This window comes from Ammospiza caudacuta, chromosome 1 (assembly GCF_027887145.1).
Source record: "Ammospiza caudacuta isolate bAmmCau1 chromosome 1, bAmmCau1.pri, whole genome shotgun sequence".
NCBI lineage: Eukaryota > Metazoa > Chordata > Aves > Passeriformes > Passerellidae > Ammospiza > Ammospiza caudacuta.
Window position 1 is genome coordinate 57,735,685 of NC_080593.1, and position 18,536 is coordinate 57,754,220.

Here is an 18,536-nt window from a genome sequence, read left to right on the forward strand (position 1 = left end):
CGCTGCTAGGTGAAAGTGCGCACTTAAAAAGAGGTATGGAAAGACAAGCCGCATATGAACTTTTTATTATGTTTTTGCAAAAAAGGCAAATTAAGGGAATAGACTTACGGAAGGAATTGCAAGGTCTTTTGGCTTATGGTCTGGAACGGGGAATCTTTGTGAATCCCCACACAGTTTACGAGTTAACGGAATTGCGTGAATTCGGTGATTTATTGTCAGAGGCTGCTTTAGAGAGTGGTAAAACTGCCAAGAAGCTAAGCAGGCCATGGCGAGTGATGTCTGATGCACTATTTTACTATCTCTCTGAGTGCAAGACAGCGGCAGCAGCTCGTGGCGCTTCCGAGTCTGTGCTACTCCGAACTTGGCACGGGCGCTCCGCCATGGCGAGCAGCCGCGGTGAGCGACCGCTTAAAATGCTGCGCTATAGCGGCGAGAGCGAAGCCGCCGCGGGGGGAGAGCGAAGCCGCCGCGGGGAGAGAGCGAAGCCGCCGCGGGGGGAGCCACGGGTGCAGCGGTGCCTGCAGCGGAGTCAGCCTGCCGGCGAGTAAACAAAGAGCCCAGCGCAGGGGGGGGGGTTTTCGTCCGCTCCGACACACGCACCGCGGGACTGGAGCGCTTTTTGCAGCAGGAGCATTTCTCCCTCCCCCCACAGCCGGCAAAAGCTTCAGTTTAAGACCTAACAGCCTAATGGATGTAACTTTTGTCAACAAAAGGAAAAGATCCCTGTTGAAATTAAGAAACAAGTGATGGTAAACAAGGAAAGTTAAAGGCACTTTAGTTCTTCCTGGCAGAGACTGAAACAGGAATCAGCGTACTGTATGCATGGGTCAAATTTCGGCCGGTTTGGCTCGGCATTAGTTATGCTGTCTTGAAATCACCTGTATTGGCAGAGACTTTAACATCAGAAGCCCGGATGGCTCAGTCAGTGGAACATCAGACTCTAGAATTATATTTTGAAAAGTTTAAAAATGTTAAGATATGTTAGACTGATTGTATGAGTGAGATGTTGTGAGTGTGCTTTTTGATATAGAAATGCTATAGCAAACACGTGAACAAAGTTATTTTAGCTTAATATTTTAGAATCGGGCCTGTAAGTAAGTTATAGTAAATGCTATATTTTATGTCTATAGTAAGTTTTATCTGTTATTAAGTAGTTTAAGTTAAATTAAATGCTAAATAGTATTAAGGTTAAGTTTGTTAAGTTTATTTTCTGTTAAGTTCGAGGTCTGTTAAGGTTAAATCATATTAGGTTTAAGATAAGTTAGATTCTGTTAAGTTTGATCTTACATTATTTACAAATAAGTCTAAAATCAGTTAAATTTTGTTATAGTTTTGTTAGAATTAAGAGATTTTACATGTAAGTTCTGTTGATTTAAAATTCTATTAAGTTTAAGTAAAGATAAGTTTAAGTAATGTTAAGTTCTATTAAGTTTAAATATTTTAAGTTAAGTATTTTAAGTATAAGTGCTATTAAGTTTAAGTGATGTTAGATAGATTTATGCTTTTACAATAGGTGTTTGTTTTATGACTTGTGTTCAAAGTGTTGTTGTAAACATCAGAGAAACCTTGCTAGCTGAAAATACTATTTAGTTATTAGAACTGCCTATTCTTATGTTGCAAAGAGTGTAGCACAGTTAGCCCATAGAATTTTGAAGCCAGTTAAGTTCTATTAATTTAAAAATAAGTCTGCTAAGTTAAGTATTTTAAGTGCTTCAAGTGCATACTACTTTCTCACCACTCCAAATCAACAAAGGACTGAGAATCGCCCAGCTGATGCCATTTCAGCCAAATGACTAAAGGATTACAGACTATAAAACTGATTTTGAACATTTTTGAGAAACCCAGGGAAGAGGTGGATGTGAAAATCTCAAGGACAGAAAGGATCGTTTTCAGACTTGCCATTCACCTCCTCTCCAGGTTCACATAAATGAAAACAGCTAATAGCTTTCTTTTCTTAGTCCAATTACCACCTACCGTGCAATGCCTGATAAGGCCGGACATTGTGGCTCAGCTGAGGGTGGTTTTAACCCTTTGGGATAAAACGCCGTTGCCGGACGACCAGGGAACTGATTGACATTATTGAATTATCATCTTTCCATATAAAAGGACCGGCAAAAGAGAACTGCCTTGAATGTCACAGCCCACATTGTGCTGCTTGGGTTGCACTGTGTTGTGGAGGTTGTGATGAGACCTTTTGGGTGGATCGGTTGTCACTTTTTCGTTTATGGTGTGACACCTGTAATTATAGACATACCTGGGAACATAATTGGGAGTGGGCTCTACGGAATGCAACAGGACTAAACACTGCCTCAGCTTTAGGTTTTTATGAGACACATGAGCAGAAAATCTTGGCTTATTATCGGTGGGAAGTACAGTGTATTTTGAAAAGGGTTAAAGGTTAAAAACTGATAAGAAAAAAAAAAAAAAAAAAAAGGGGGTCAAAGTAAAAACAGAAAAATGAGGTTTACTTTTGTTATATTGCTAGGTGTAGTAGTAGCTGAAGAATTAAGGGTAATACAGTTTAATCAACCTAGAGATAATGTATGAATAACACTTGCTAGACAGATTAATCAGTCGTCGCCTTGTCTCAGCATTGCCAGTATCGTCTCCTCAAGAATTCTGCAGTCTTATTAATAATCGTACTTTATGTATGCACAATATGGTAAATATTAAATTGCCTGCACAGAAAGGGTATACTGCCAGTCAGAGTGATGGCTACCGACAATGTCTGTTAATTCAATCACTTAATACTCCTTTGCATTCTCCACCTGAGGAGTTGGAGCTTTTTGGAAGTGCAAATGCTAGCATGACCAGCACTTCCAACAGTGGATGGTTTAGCTTTGATTATTCTAATCCTCAAAAGATGAATCCATATAAACAAACATGGGCAACTTTGGATTCAGCCCTAAAGCCAAACATAGTGTCTAAACAACTCTACAGCCATTGTAAAGGCTCTAGCATCATGACACCTAAGAAATTACCTACAGGAATATTTCTAATTTGCGGAGATAGAGCCTGGAATGGTATACCTGCTCAACCTCAGGGTGGACCTTGTTATTTAGGCAAGTTATCACTATTTCACCCTAATATATCTGTGCTGATGCAATTAAGTCATCAGGTAAGCAGGCAAAAGCGTAGCTTACATAATTTAGACTGTAGTCAAATAGGAGATCCATGGTTCTGGAGTAAATTTAAACAAGTGATGGTTTCAGCTTTCCTACCCTGGGGTGCTGCAAGCAAAGCATTGACTCTAGCAAAACAAATAGGGTGTTGGGCTAAGGCTGAACTAAATAGAACTTCACAGATATTAGATATGTTATCTTCAGATGTACAAAGTGTTAACCACACTGATTTACAAAATAGAGCTGCTATAGATTTCTTGTTATTGGCTCAAGGCCATGGATGTGAGGAGTTTAAAGGAATGTGTTGCATGAACCTGTCTAATCATTCTGTATCTATTCATGCTAAGTTGAAAGAGCTACGGCTAGGGCTTAACAGCCTTAAGGAAGAAGAAGGATTGGGTATTGATGAGTGCCTTAAAAGTTTAGGATTGGGACCATGGCTAAGAAACCTTGTAAAATATGCTATAGGGATATTAGGTGTACTCTTATTGCTTTTACTTATCTTACCTTGTTTCTGTAGCTGTATCCAAAAGATGGTTAGTAGGATGATAGAGAAAATGTGGCAAACTAACCTCCTTTCTTTTAAAGAAAAAGACGGGGGAAATGTCGGGAGTTTAGTTCAAGCATGGCTTAAAGAAAAAGGCCACGAAGCCATGCAGCTGAGAGAAAAGTAACAGGTAGCTGTGAAGCAGTTTCCAGCCTGACTTCTATAAACAATTAGTCTCTCTCAGGCATCCTTGCATAAACAATAAAGTTCTCAGGCAGTCTTCCCATAACAAAGGTAACATCCTCTCTGGGAAAAGATGGCACCCTGGGAACAGTTATGGAAGTTTTGAGAACCGTTCGTATCACAGTGAGAACACTGATTTTGTTTGATGTAAACAATCAACGGTATTGTAAAACAAAAGGAGTGGTTAGAGTTTTCTCTGTTAGCCTATCGTAAACCTGGATTTTGGAATATGCATGAAGTTAATTAACACTGTTATTAAAAGTGACTGATCGATCAATAAAGTTGGAGTTCGATGCATTATAGGATGGTCGTTCTCCCCCTCACTTCAACACTCAGTCTCCTCCAAACTCAACAAAGCTAGTACTTTCAGCTGCTTATGTAATTTAGTCCTTTTACCATCTCTGTTGTCCTCCTTTGGACGCTTAATATTTTTATACTTTTTTTGCATTGTGGAGCCAAACACATGGTACTAAAGAAATTGTTTTTGCACACAGTGCAAGACAATATTTTTGGCTGAATTTATTCGTATCTAATTAAAAGCAGTCATTTAAAAGATGTCTGAAGTCCATTTAGAAAGAATGGTAATAATCAGTATTGTTTGTTTTATTCCAGTTTTATATTGGATAGAAAACTTCAGAAGGAAGTCAGTTCTTCCTGTCTAGGAAGTAAAGCTGAATTAATTTAAGAAGAAAGAAGTACTAAGTCTGATGCCTAAAGGGCTTCTGTGGACTGTTACATTTTTTTCTGATTAACTTTGTCAATATATTTTTTCTCTTCTGTATTTAATTATCAACTTCATATTAGTTAAAGTACATTATGCAATGGTTCTTAAAAATCTATATGAATATAGCTTCCTGAAACTGTGAAACTGTTCTAAAATATGTCACTTAGGCGTAATGTCTTTAAGTGGCACCTTCAAATGTCATCCTTAATGTATTCATAAAAGAGTACCTAAGCTATTGGCGGTACTGTTCCCAAGTATAAGCTCTGTTTTTGAAGATGAGCTTGTACTTACTGAAATGAGTACTTATTAATTTGCTTCATATTTTTTAATGTGTCCTTATAAAATTATTTTTCTGAAAGATAGTTCACAAGGACTACCTCTTTGCCAGGGCATTCTGGCTCTGTCGACAGTTAATGCCAGAGGGGTTTAATGCTATGGTAGAACAGGCATGAAACCATATCGCTTTCATATGCTTCATTCTAATTCAAACCAAAATTCCTAGAGATGTTAAAATCATAGAATCATAGATTGGCTTGGGCTAGAAGGGACCTTACAAGTCATCTAGTTTCAACCCCCCGGTGATGGGCAGGGACATCTTCCACTAGACCTGCTTATTCAGAGCCCCATCCAGTGTGGCCTTAAACACTTCCAGTGATGGTACTGCTGCTTTGGGCAACCTGTTCCAGTGTCTTACCACTGTCAAAGTAAAGATTTTCTTCTTTATATCTAACCTAAATCTCTCTTCTTCCAGCTTGAAGCCAGACCTCCTTGTCCTGTCCTTACATGCCCTTGTAAAAAGTCTCTGCCCATTTTTCTTGTGGGCTCCCTTCAGGTACTGGAAAGTTGCTGTTCGGTCACCTTGGAGCCTCTTCTCCAGGTTGAACCAATCCAGTTCTCTTAGCCTTTCCTCAGAGGGGATATGCTCCATCCCTCCAGCCATCTTGGTGGCCTCCTCCACACTTGCTTCAGTTCAACAAGTTGATGACCTTCGTGTGCTGGGGGGACCCCATAGCTGGATGCAGCACTCCAGGTGTTGCATTGAAATTGAGTAGAGGGGATGTATCAAGAAGCAGAGTAGAGGGGATGAATCAGCTCATTTGACCTGCTGGCCACACTTCTGATGTGGCCCAGGTTGCAGTTGGTCTTCTGGGTTGTGAGCGCTTGTTGTCATGTCATGTCTGCCTCTCGTTCACCAAGTCTTATCAGCAGGGCTGTTCTTGATCTGTTCATCCCCCAGCTTTTATTGGTACTCAGGGTTGCCCTGACCCAGGTGCAGCACTTTGCCCTTGGTCTTGTTTAACCTCATGAGATTCCTGTGGCCCACTTTTTGAGCTTGTCCAGGTCCTTCAGGATGGCATTCCATTCTCAAGCTGTGTCAATTGCACCACTCAGCTTGATGGCATTTGCAAATTTGCTGAAGGTACAATGTACCTCTTTGACTATATAATTAATGAAGATATTAAACAATAGTGGTTGCAGTGCAGACCCCTGAGGGACATCACTTGTCACTGATGTCCATCAGGACTCTGAGCTGTTGACCACTACTCTCGGGATGTTACTTTCCAGATAATTTTTTATTTGTGTAATAGTAAACTCATCTCTCTGATTGAGAGAGCAGGATGTTAGGAGAGACCATATCAAAGTCTTTACATAAGGTCAGATAAATAATATGTGCAGCCCTTCCCTTGTTCACTTATGCAGTCACTCCATCATAGAAAGCCACTATGTTGGTCCGGTGGGACTTGTCCTTGGTGAAGCTCTGCTTGCTGTCCCAAATCACTTCCCTGTCCTCTATGTGCCTTAGTGTAACTCCTACTAGGATCTGTTCCATGATGTTCTTAGGCACAAAGGTGAGACAATATAGAAGTTTTTTCTAAATTTATTATAATATTCTGTGTTTATTTTATAGAAATACAGGCTGGACTTTAGCTTTGGGGTATCCCTTTTACTATGATTTTTTGTGTATGTATATGTAAGCATGTCAGAGACGATTTCAGCCAGTGTTAGCTACTTATTATTACACTTGTACATTTATTTTGCAGTTTCTTGTCTTGGCAGACAGAAATCAGTTTTAGTAGAATTTACCACTCTGGAATTTTCTTCTTTATGTAGAAGCTGAGAGCAAGAATGGGAATCTTACTGATGTAAAAACTTCCAATGATTTATTAGTATTTTGGAGGTGCTTTTAAGTATCTGAATCCCAGTTTCTAATTTTTTTCTGCAAACCTGTTTTTATTGAACCATAGTTATCTGTCAGACTTTAAATTTTAGAATATACAAAAGAAAGCCTAAAACAACTAATAAAATGGGCTGTTTCAAATCAGGTTTGCATGGAATTCTAGGATTACATTCTGTTTTCAGATCAAAATGTGTAAAATTTAGGTAGTCTATATTGAATCACTGCTGTTAACATTATAGTGTATAATTTACAATTGTACTGCTCTTTATTAGTGATAGGAAAGAAACTGACTTAACACTGGGAAAACTGGAAGTAAGTGTAGCTGTAGAAAATACAATGGATAACATTACATTTGCCATTCTTTACACAGGATACATATGCTGAGAAAAATAGAATGTTTCTAGGGAAGATGCTTTCAGTCCAGAATCTTTCATATGTATAGCCTAATGTTGGTACCTACTAGGGTCTGCAGTCCTAACGATAGAATAGTTCAACTGGAAGGGACCTACAGTGGTCATTGAATCCAGATCTGACCACTTCAGGGCTGACCAAAAGTTGAAGCATATTGAGAGTGTTGTCCAGTTGTCTCTTAGACAATGGCAGACATGAGGTATTAACCACTCTTCTGGAAAGCCTGTTAAGGGTTTTGACCATGCTCTTGGCAAAGACATGTCCCCTCATGTCGAGTCTGAACACCTCCCCACCCCTCCGAGTCTGAACACCTCCCCACCCCTCCTCCTTATTCCCGGGAGATGGGGGGGGGCGTGTCACAGCTTTGAATGTGCTTTCACTGGGTACCAGGAAGAAAAGATCAGTACATGTGTCTCTACATCTTTTTTGCCTGACCTAATTTCAATTTTTCACTGATTCTTAATTCAGTCTTGAGCTGTTTTGAAGACCAGATTTCTGTCTGGTTTTTCCATTTTGTTGTTGCAAAATCAGGTTAGTATTTCAACTTAAAAAAATCCAAACTATTTGTATTTGCCATTTGTATCTAGTTGATTTATAACATATAATACTGTGTAGAGTGGCATATAATAGTATATAATATACTATATTAATAACACAGACTATCTTGTAATGTAACATTGTAATGTTAATATATATGGGTATAGTAAATATAGATAATATTAAATTATATATATTATATAAATAATATATCATTTAGTTTTTGCAAAGACAAAAATCCCCAAAGTAATTTCAAATGCTCTTTAAAAATTAAAGTATGAATTAGGCAATGTGGTTAAAACATCCTGAAATGTAATTTTAAATTATTAATTTTTATTAAGGTTAAAACTTCACTTCCATGAAGTTGTATGTTACAGTTTTTCCTCTGGCCGCCAACTTCACATTGCAGCTATAACCATTCCTAGAGGTTTTGAAAAAACCTTTTTTCATTTGAAAACAAATTTAATTTGTTGGGGAAAAAAAAAAGTATGTTAGTGCCTTGAAATGTTCTGGTTTATTCTTCTTTCCAAAATGTTAATTTTCACGGTCTTAATTGAGAGAAATGGTAGTTCAGGATCCTAGATTGTATTAGCCTTTTGGAGAGTCTTTTGGCCTAAGTCATGGCCTAAGTGTTTGATTATCTCTTTTAATTGTTATGAACCAGGAATAAACTGCACTCTCTGCTACCACGTGAGGTAACCTACCCAACCAGTAAAATGAGATCCATGAGATCTTAGAGATTTTATTAACTATTTTTTTTTACATTACTGTGTAAAATTTAACTAACCTGCCACAGCCAATTAAACTATTCCTGATATTCACCTAATAATTTCTGTTGCAGGCAGACACTACTGGCTCAATGTTACAGGACATTGAGTAACATAGGATTTATCTTTCTTTTATCTAGAGGCATGGAAATTACAGAAGACCGCTGAAGTAGAAGCATGGTTCATGTTGATGGCCTCAGAAAATAGTTTTGCACAGCAGTCCTGTGCCGTTTAATATGTCTGTCTCTAGAACAGTATAATCAGAGTTGATGCAAGTATTTACTACTGCTCCTTTTAATTTATTTTCAAAATTTGTATGATATTCAAATCTCAGATGTAGACATTGTATTTAAAGGAGCCCTTTTTTCAGGTTCTTGTATTTATGTAAACATGCTTGGAAAAACTTTAGATGTTAAACACTGATTGTCACACTTGCATGTCTTGTGCTGCTTCAAAAGTTTTCTTTCACTTTTTATTTTTGTATTCTTAATTCTGGGTTATCACAGTCCTGTAAAGATGACAAGAAGGCTTCTACAAAGCACTGTATGATTCAGTTTGTGTTTCTGGACACTTGTTTCCAATTGTTCTGTTAAGTGTGGGATTGATGGAATTTCTGGACCTTTGCATGTATGGTAATTTGGTTGAAAAGAAGTATGTACTGTTTAAGTTTTATGAATTTGTATTAATTTATGTTTTAGGTACATCGAATTTCAGCCCTGGTGCTGCTGCTTCCATTTCTGGAGAAGGACAACCAACAGATATAAACTGGGTAAATAAAGATAGGAAAGACTCTAACAGTAATCAGAATAGAAGTAATATACCAGTTCCTAGTCCCTATTCTGAAAGAGGTACAGATCATGAAAGCTCTTCCACAAAGCATCATGGCTTTTGTAATCTGGAAAGTCAGTATGGGAATTCTGAAGACTTCCACCAATATTTTGGTACCAGTAAAAGTTTGAAGAATCGCAGCTTGCAAAGCCAGAGATTGCATAGATTAAGAAATGATAGCACATGTGCTAGAAATAAGACAAGACAAAGTACTACTGATACTGACGCAGGTCCAGGAATTTCAGATGCTGCACTAGTACCTGGTAGAAGAGCACCTCCTAGAGGATACAGTGATTTTCTCTCCTCAGAGAGTGACCGGGAAGTATCTAATGCAGATAGCAGAGGCGCAAAGCCGAAGAAAGCACATCTGATACATGTATCTGGGAGAGGTTTTAGGGAAAAGGGAAAGCAGATACATGACCGTGAAAAGCGAATGAGCTCTAAACAGAAAGTAGAGCTGTTTGAAAATTTTCCATCTTTGGATTTGACGCAGTCTGACTCTTCAGAATCGTCCATTGGAAAGGCATTCTGTGATGCCCCTTTTGGAAGTGGGGATGAGCAAAAAGGCTACAATAATGTAAACAAAAGATATCCCCGGAAGCCTGTGTGGAATAAACCCCCAGTAGAAAAGGAGTGTCAGAAAAGACATGATTCTCACCGTAGTAAAAATACAAAAGTAGGTAAGAAGTCTTCTGTTGCATATACTCCAAAAGATAAAAATGAAAGGAAGAAAGAACTCATTGCTCACAAAAATGATGAAAACTTGACCAGTGAAATCAGGCATCAGTTGTCTGAGTCTCTCAGGTTCAGTGGAAGAAAGTTCTTGCTAAAGGGGGATCAAGTACCTTCACTTCATTTCAGCTGGACCCAGTACTGGAAGAAGCAAAGTGATGTACCAAAAAACAAAGAAACTCATACAGGTAAGTTTTTGAGACTGTCCTGGACTCCCATATGAAAGATATGATTTTGAATAATTTAAGCAGTCTTTGCTTCAGCTCCTGCCTTGAGTAGCTGAAGAAGCTTATTATTTCACATTAAATTGGTTTTGGGATCAGAGGGTAGAAGTAAATGTAGAAGCATGGTATTTCAGTAGGAACATATTCTGTAAGTTTACCTAGAAAAGGACAGATTTTGTTTAAAGTTTTTTTCTGTTTTTGCTACACCAAACTGCAAACAATGACCTAGTTGAGTACCATTTTAAAATGTGTATGTTGTGGGAGTAAAATTCTGAGCATTCTAAATAATAGGACTTGAGAAGGATAATGCTGAAACTGACTTTTGCAGAATAGGTATTTTCATGTTTTTTGTAGGAGTAGAAAAATGCCAGACAGAGAAATGGTATTCTTCTCATAACTGAATTTTATGTGTTTTTTTTCTGCACCTTTGATTCCTTAACCTATAAATGAAACAACACCTACTTCTGAGATAACAGTATAGGAGGTAATATTAAAACTGGTCTTTATTGGAGGCCTTCATGTGCAAATATGGAAAACGTCCACAAACCCTCCCCCCTCCGGGTGCATAGGGTTTTATAAGTTTAGTTAATTAACACAATTAACAAAAATCACCAATTAGCAGCATAAGTGGCGATGCTGTTCTCCCCACAGTTCAAGACTGAACCTTGTTGATGAAAATGTGTCTCAAAGAGCTGTTTTTCAAGCTTGGTTTCTAAGGAGAACCAAGGTAGCATAAGGGTCTTGGAATGTGTTTTGGCTTTCAGGCCAGGGGAGAGTACTGGGGAAAACTAGCTATGAGTGCAATAATAGGCTGCAGAGCTCCAAATATGTGTGTGAAAAATACAGGGAATAAAAGAAAAAAGATGAAAAATGTTAGGCATCACCTTAAAAGGTAATTAGAAATAGAGGCAATATCTGGATACTATTTTTGGAAGTTTGAGAATAGAAACATGTGCTGTTGACAGTGTAAACCAGACCCACAGTTTTTGGCTATCTGAGGGAAATTTATGCTGACTCATACCATTAGTGACTGAAAACATTAAATGGAAATCAGCTCAATCTCTTCAGGGCTATGATACTGGTTTCTGTTTCAGCAACAACTTAGGTAGCTTATTCTAACTGTTTTGCATAAGGTTAAGCACTAAGTGTTAAGGGGCTTAAATGTTCAGATGCAATAAGGAGAAATACCAAGAATTATATTTATTAGGTATTTTACAAAGCATCTCAACCTTACCTTCTGTTGCACAGAATGATAGAGATGGGTAGACTAGTTCCAGATATCTTAACTGATATCAAATCTATTGAAGACTTCTCAGCATCTCCTATTTCACAATTGAGAAAATAATAGCATAATCAGGAGGCATAAGATACATCTAGTTGGAAGTTTTCTTCTCTTAGCAGGATCAAGATCTTCCTTGGTCCTCTTTAACCTAAGTAAATTAACTGTCATGCTCCTGGGTTCTATTTGAATCATAAAATTGAAGGTACCTCAGTCTTTTCCCCATCATTATTATTAAATGAAAAACATCACATGCAATAAGCAGAAAGATAAATAATAGTCTTTCCCAGGGAACTTAAGGAGTTTCCCCCTCCAAAATAGTTGTTTATTTGCCTGCTTTATTTGGGAGCTCTTTTGGAAACACTGTCTGCCACTATTTTCAGGGAACTAGGATTGTGGATTTTTAACTATTTCTGGGACAGCTACAGTTTCTGAGTATGATATAGCTTTAGTCTTCTGGAGAAAAGTAGTATGTTTTACAGGAGAATATTCCTTTACGGCAGATAATAATTATGGGTTAGCAAGTAGAAATTACTGTTAGTCCTAAATGTTGTGGAGCTTGATTCAGGAGGGCTAGAAAACAAATTTCAAAATTGTATTGAGGAGGACAGACACTGTTAACACTTGCAAGCCGTGGACTTGCTTGGAATCAGATGTTGTAGAAGCACATTTTGAATTGACAGTAATCTTTTTCTATTATTTTCTTTTCTTATTTCCTTCATTATGAATTTGAACTTCTTGTTGTGATCTGATCTAATCACAGAAGAGCAAAGTGAACTCTGTGAATAAAGCCAAATGTACTTAAGTTCAAATGTTCACAGAAATGAGATTAAAACACAAACAAGGTTAGATGTTAATACCAAAAAATTATATCTTTTATTTAATAGTAAAAGAGACAAAGAGAAAGAAAGAGAAAAGAAAGAAATAAATAGAAAAAGGGGGCTGGGAGGAGAGGGGATGAGGAGAGTGACAGAGACAGATTAAATAGAAACCTATCATCCCTTCATGTGTTTCAATGGTGATGACAGTCCCCTGCTGAAAAGTATAGAAAGTATAGATCAATCATGGGCCAGGTGGGAACGCCCAGGTGCCTCCCCTAAGGGCGACAGGTTTGACATTGTTGCCTGCAGGACTGGGTCTGTTGCATCATGTTGCATCATGTGCAGTGTTCTCTGGTGCAATTCAGGTGGAAACTCCAAGGGGTTTGGGGACCCCTTGGAGTGGGCCTGTGATGGGCCTTGACATCCCATCTGCTGTCCCTCACATGGATGTCTGGTAGATGTGGCTCTCCAAGGGTGGGGGGCCCTGCAGCTGGGCAAGTCTGCATAGCAGCTGGATGGGTGTTCACTGCCTCTGACTGAAGGGTGTGCCACATATCCAAAAGAACTTCCTCACTTCCTCCTCGGTTTGGTGTCAGGGTCTGTGCAAGTCTGGCAGCAGATAAACCTGGGGCTATAGCCTCTACCCTGAAGCTTCTGGACATCCCTGCCATGGATGTATGCTCTTCCAGTCTTAGCCATCATTTCCCAGATGTGTTATCTCTGTCCCGTAGGCAGTTTAACTCACAGTTGAGGGCCTCAGCCCAGAGACCTCATTTAGAGTGCAGTGGGCTTCCATGCAGTTTTTGTTACACAATTTGTTATAATAGGCAAAAGTCCTTCATAAAAATGTTTAAGCCATAAACCATAACATTTCAGTCACTTGATACTTGTACAATCTTAAAATACTTGCACAATCTTAAAATGCTACATTTTTACACTGTTCACTTGTAGTTAATATATTTTTAAATCCTGTGGACATTTTTAAGGTGTATTTGGTAGTCTTATCTTAATGGGTGAGAAGTAATCTGACAGAAACGAAGCACTATGTGGTGCCTTTCTTATGGTTGCACATCAGGCTGTGTTGACTTTAATGTGGGGTTCTTGCTTTATTTTCAAAGTACTTTTTCGTGTTTGTTCATCTGGCTCAAAAGACCCTGTACTTTGACTGTTGTTCCAGTAATTTCACTCCTAAAGCACTCACTTTAAAAAGGGCCTATTCCCATAATCCATGTCCTTCACTATAAATATTTGTTGTGTCATCTCCTGGGAATACTAAAGGATAGGAATTAAATGTAATTTTGGCAGAGATTTCTGTATTCAAGAGCATTCATCTTCTTGGTTTAAAGTGCATGCAAAGATGAATTTCCTATATAAAGTGATGAATAAAATCGCAAACTTCTGCCAATCTTAAAAGTATTAATAGCTTCAGAATTAATAATTAATAATAATTACTAATTTGTCAAAATGGAATTTGCATTGCCACTTTAATAAGAATCTTATATTCCTTCTTCCTGCTCTGAAGCTAAAAAAATGCACAGCAAGTATCAAACTGGAATCTTCCATGAGTAAACTAATGTTTTATCTATAGCCACTGAGCTAAAATAGCCAGAGAGCTAAAATAAGTTTCATTATAATTTAAATGAAATCTTTGAATTTGACTTGAGTTTCATTTCTCAGCTAGCTGTTCTTTTATGCGCAAGTAATATATTTGATTTGCAGGGTCATTGATTGAACAGCTGACCACAGAGAAGTATGAGTGCATGGTATGCTGTGAGGTGGTCCGAATAGTAGCCCCAGTGTGGAGCTGTCAGAATTGTTACCATGTATTCCACCTGAATTGCATCAAGAAATGGGCACGATCACCAGCTTCACAAGCTGAAGGTTGGTATTTTCTCAAATATATGTTTTATATATATTCTATATTATGTATACATATTGTATATATAATGTATGTGATATATTCTCAAATGTATATAACAGCCAAATTAATGTGTTGCTTATGTAGTGAAAGCTATTAAGAAATATTATTTAAGATAACAATGTGACCCACCTCTAAGGCAAGGCAACCAAGTTCATTGTTAAAGGGATCCCTGGGGGTGGATTAAAGCAAAACAGCACTAAATAACTGATCAACAAATTTTATTAGAACTGCTTTGAAACCCTAAGTGAAAAAAGACTTAATGGATTTTAGAAGGGATACTGTAGGCATTCTGAGGCATATGATCACGCTAAGAGAGGAAAACAGGAAAGAGAAAAACAGAGGAAAAGAGAGATCTATTTCTACCCATGGCTCCAGTGACGTGGCAGGGGATCATGGTCCATGGTCGTGATATGCGGTCCAAGTTCATTGGAAATGGAGGCAGGCATACGTATCAGAAATTGGGGGGGTTTATAACCTTGATTCTACTAGTATCTCCAGTACTTCCTCCAAGAAGAATTCTGAGTATGCACAGTCTTCTTTCTGGAAGGTTCTGGAAGTCTGGCAGTGTCAAACAGGGGGCTTGAGTGTATGTGCCTGGAAGAATTTTCTGAACAAACGTTCCAAGCTCAGGATTTTGTGGCTGCATGGTAGTGGCTTGTGGTGGAAAGAAATTGGCATTAAAAAACCCCTCTACCATTCCTTTGTAGTATCCATTCCTTACAGCAGCTTCTCCTTTAGTTCAAAGTTTCTCCTTTAGTTAAACAAACTTAAACAGCTTGTGTAAGGCAAAATTTAGCCATAAGCGGCAAATGGTTCACTACAAGTGGTAAAGCTGTAAACAAGTTTTAAACAAGTTTTTCCCTACAGTTCTGTGTATGCCTTATATAATCCTCTAACTCAATTCTTTCCAGTGTTCTAGCTAAACCTAATTTCCAGATTTGAATGGGTAAGATCATTCAATGAAATCAGTGCATCAGGATGCAAAACTCTTGATGTGTTTTTACACATCAAGAAAAACATCTCGTCTCTTATCTGTGCTTTGCTGAGCAGTGAAGCAGAAGATGCACTTCATGCATTAGGTGTCTGCTTTTACCCAACCACTTTTTAGTTTGTTTCTCAGATAAAATACTCCTGAAATTCATCCCTCATGCCATGCGATGAAAGGGAATTCAGAGAAAACAGAAAGCTTCAGCCTTTGTCATCAGCTTAAACTGTTTCAGATTCCTTGTATTTTACTGCTTTTTGAAACTCTTAAACCAGTATGTTATGCCCTTCGAATTCTTTACAGTAAGCTAAGGCTGAGTTGCAGCCATGCTCAGTTCAATTGAGTGGTGTAGACACACTCTGAAGATGGTAATCCTGAAGTAGCGTTAATTTTTTTCTGTACCCTGCTTGCTCAGCATTTGCAATTCTTTGTGTCATTCTGTATCTCTCTGGGCAGACTGAGGAAATATAGTGTCACCTAGTTCCAAATTTTTGACAGTTGTTTTTCCAGACTGTAAATCTCCTGTTGAAAGGATTGGTTGCAAAGTTCTTTTTGCAGAAGATGCATAGTCAGACTTCTGGGAAGGCCTGGTTGTGAGCTCCAGTTCTCACTTTATTTCAGAGGTGCTTGAGGTATTAGTTTACTCTCTTGGTTTGAAAAGACAGGTGTTTTCTAAGGAAGGCAGGAGCCTCTGTTAAAAAGGAAAATGCAGACCCCTCTGTATTATTTTAATTTTGAAATTCAGAGGCTGTTAGGCAAAGATAGGGGAGTAGGAGTAACAGTTATTATGACGGATTTTTTTTAAAAATCCAGTAATACAAAACAATACTGACAGAGTCAGAACACAACCTGACATCCTGTTGGTCACAGTGTTGGTAGCAGTCCAATTAAATGGTGGCTGCAGCCCTCCTGGAGTGACAAATGTGGTTCTGTTGAAGCAGTGATCCTGTAGAAGAGTGTAGTTTTCCTCTGAAGGTCCAGTGGTGATATAAATGGGCCTGGTCTTCCTCTGGGAATCCAGTGGGAAAAGGCTGGCGTAGATGTTCCAAATATCAGATTACATCCAGGTAGGAATGCTTATCTTCTCCCCCTGGGCAGAGCATCTCACAGTGGGATGATGTAATTTTATCAGTCATGCAGTGAGACTCAATGGCCCATTAACAGAAGATGTTTTCTGGAGAAAGGATTGGTTGTGGAAGAGATAAAGAAAAACTGCCCCACCTGGTTTTAAGTGGTGGCCCAACTAACAGAAAATAACTGCCCCACCTCTAACAGATGGCAATAGAATACACACTCCCAGCCGCAACTTGCATTTCCAGCCTAAGACATTTACCATGAGGTGAGCACAAGGGAGAAATGTGACAATTCTTAGGAGGTTAAAAGCCAAACTTTATTTGCAAACTTTATAAGCCAAACTGAGAGTGATTGTTGAGTGACTCCCCTTTTTTGGAGTTGATTTATCTCCCTGGAACAGCTTACTCCTTATCAAAAGAGTAGCTGCTTGCTTAAGGGGGCTTTTATCTTTCAAGACAGTCACTTTAGATGCTTGAATCCTGAAAGCTTTTAAAATAGAAAGATTTTGGGCCATTTGCTTTTCGTGTAAGGGTTTCTGGACTAAATACGTTACTGCATTCTGCATATGAGAAAACTACAGCTAATCATTAATTGAAGTTAAAGGTTGTGGCCTCAGTAGAACTGATACCATAGCTCCAATAAAGACAACAATAAAGACCAAAGCTCCAATAAAGTATATATATTTTTGACCTGCAGACTTTGCTACCCCATCTTGTTTAGATTTTGTAATCCAGAGTTTATTTGTTTTACCATCGGTTGTTTCAGTATATGTTCTACATTTCAGGCATTGGATAATGAGGAATTCATTGGAATCCTGGCACTTATTACTGTCTGCTATAGGAAAAATGGGACACTGTAATCTACTTAACTCCATAATTTGCTGGGTTTTGGAAGGGGAAAAAAAGTTTTTTGTTTTTTTTTTTTTTTTTTAATTTTTAATTAATTAAAATTAATTTTGATTTTAATTGGTTTTTTAAATTAAAAAAAAATAATTTTAATCGAAGGACACTATTTCCTTTGATTCTGCAAATGTTATAATGAATTCCAGAAAATCTTACCTAATTCAGCAACCAAAGCTTTCACTGGTATGTTTCACTTCTAGCCTATTTGCTGATAAGATGAGTTTTGAATATTCATTTTATGTTTTTGCAGTGTGTCTTGGTTTGAAAGGTGTCTACCAAGGAAGGTGGGAACCTCCCTTGGTTGGAGGGACCCTTGGTAGGGGAGGGTATGACCCTCTTTCCTCTGAGTTATTATAACTTTGAAATTAAGGGGCTTTCAGGCAAAGTACAGGGAAAGGAATAACAGTTCTTGATACTAGTGTTCACAACAAAGCAAACAACAACAGCAGCAGAACAAAAAACCAGAAACCCAGTAACAGCCTTCTCTAGGCTGCAGGCACTTTCCCCGTTGGTGCAGTTACGGTTACAGCCGGCGTGGGAGCCTGTTGGCTCCCAGCCAGGCAGGGCAGGTGCAATGATTCCCTCGCAGCTGCAGGGGGCGCTGTGGCGCGAGTTCAGCTGTGTTTCCCTCACGTGGTAATGGCGGATAGGCTGGATGGTGAAATGGGCTGCAGCCGGAACCTCGGAGTGACAGTTGGGATGGCAGAAGCAAGCACACCCCCTGGGGTGGCAAACAAATGTAACAGAAAACTTAGGGGTTGCTGGACCTGAAGTGGTGGGTTACAGTGTAGCAAAAAAGCCTGAGGCTGCCGCAGAAAGCGGTCGGGGCTGGGCAGGGGCAGCTGGAGTTCTCCATAGCTACTGCCACACACAGCAAGAGAGATTTACCTTCCAGGAAGGGGGAGGGGATCAGGGTCCTGGATTTTCCTCTGAGGCACCTGAATAGATAGTGAGGGTCCTTTCCAATCAGATCAGGTGTTAATAAGTTCCCAGTTCAATGGCTGCTCTAATGAACAGAGGCTCACCCACAGTAAGGAAGAAGCAATGCAGGGCTGGGCACTGTAGTGGCAAGTGAATTCTCCCCACAGTAAGCCGCTCAACTGTCCTCCTCCGATGCCAAGAGTGAGAGAGAGCTACGGGCTAAACCAAACTGCTCACCACCTCCCGACGCCCTCCCCCGGCAGTATCTCTGCCCTTCCCAGGAGAAAGCCCCTTAGGTACGGGAGTAGCCAGCTGCACCCTTCCCCCACCCTGGCGATTTCTTTTGTCTCTTTTAAGTACCAGTTGTTATTTTCTCTTA

General features: G+C 39.0%; 1 protein-coding gene across 1 annotated transcript in view; it reads left to right on the plus strand.

Annotated features, from left to right (window-relative positions):
• Positions 1 to 275: 275 nt before the first annotated feature.
• Positions 276 to 18,536, plus strand: part of NFX1 (nuclear transcription factor, X-box binding 1) — a 75,462-nt gene continuing 57,201 nt past the window's right edge. The window contains exons 1-3 of the mRNA XM_058802460.1: positions 276 to 396; positions 9,169 to 10,218; positions 14,074 to 14,235. Of these exons, the coding sequence (XP_058658443.1) occupies positions 276 to 396; positions 9,169 to 10,218; positions 14,074 to 14,235 (1,333 nt within the window). The remainder of the gene's footprint in view (positions 397 to 9,168; positions 10,219 to 14,073; positions 14,236 to 18,536) is intronic.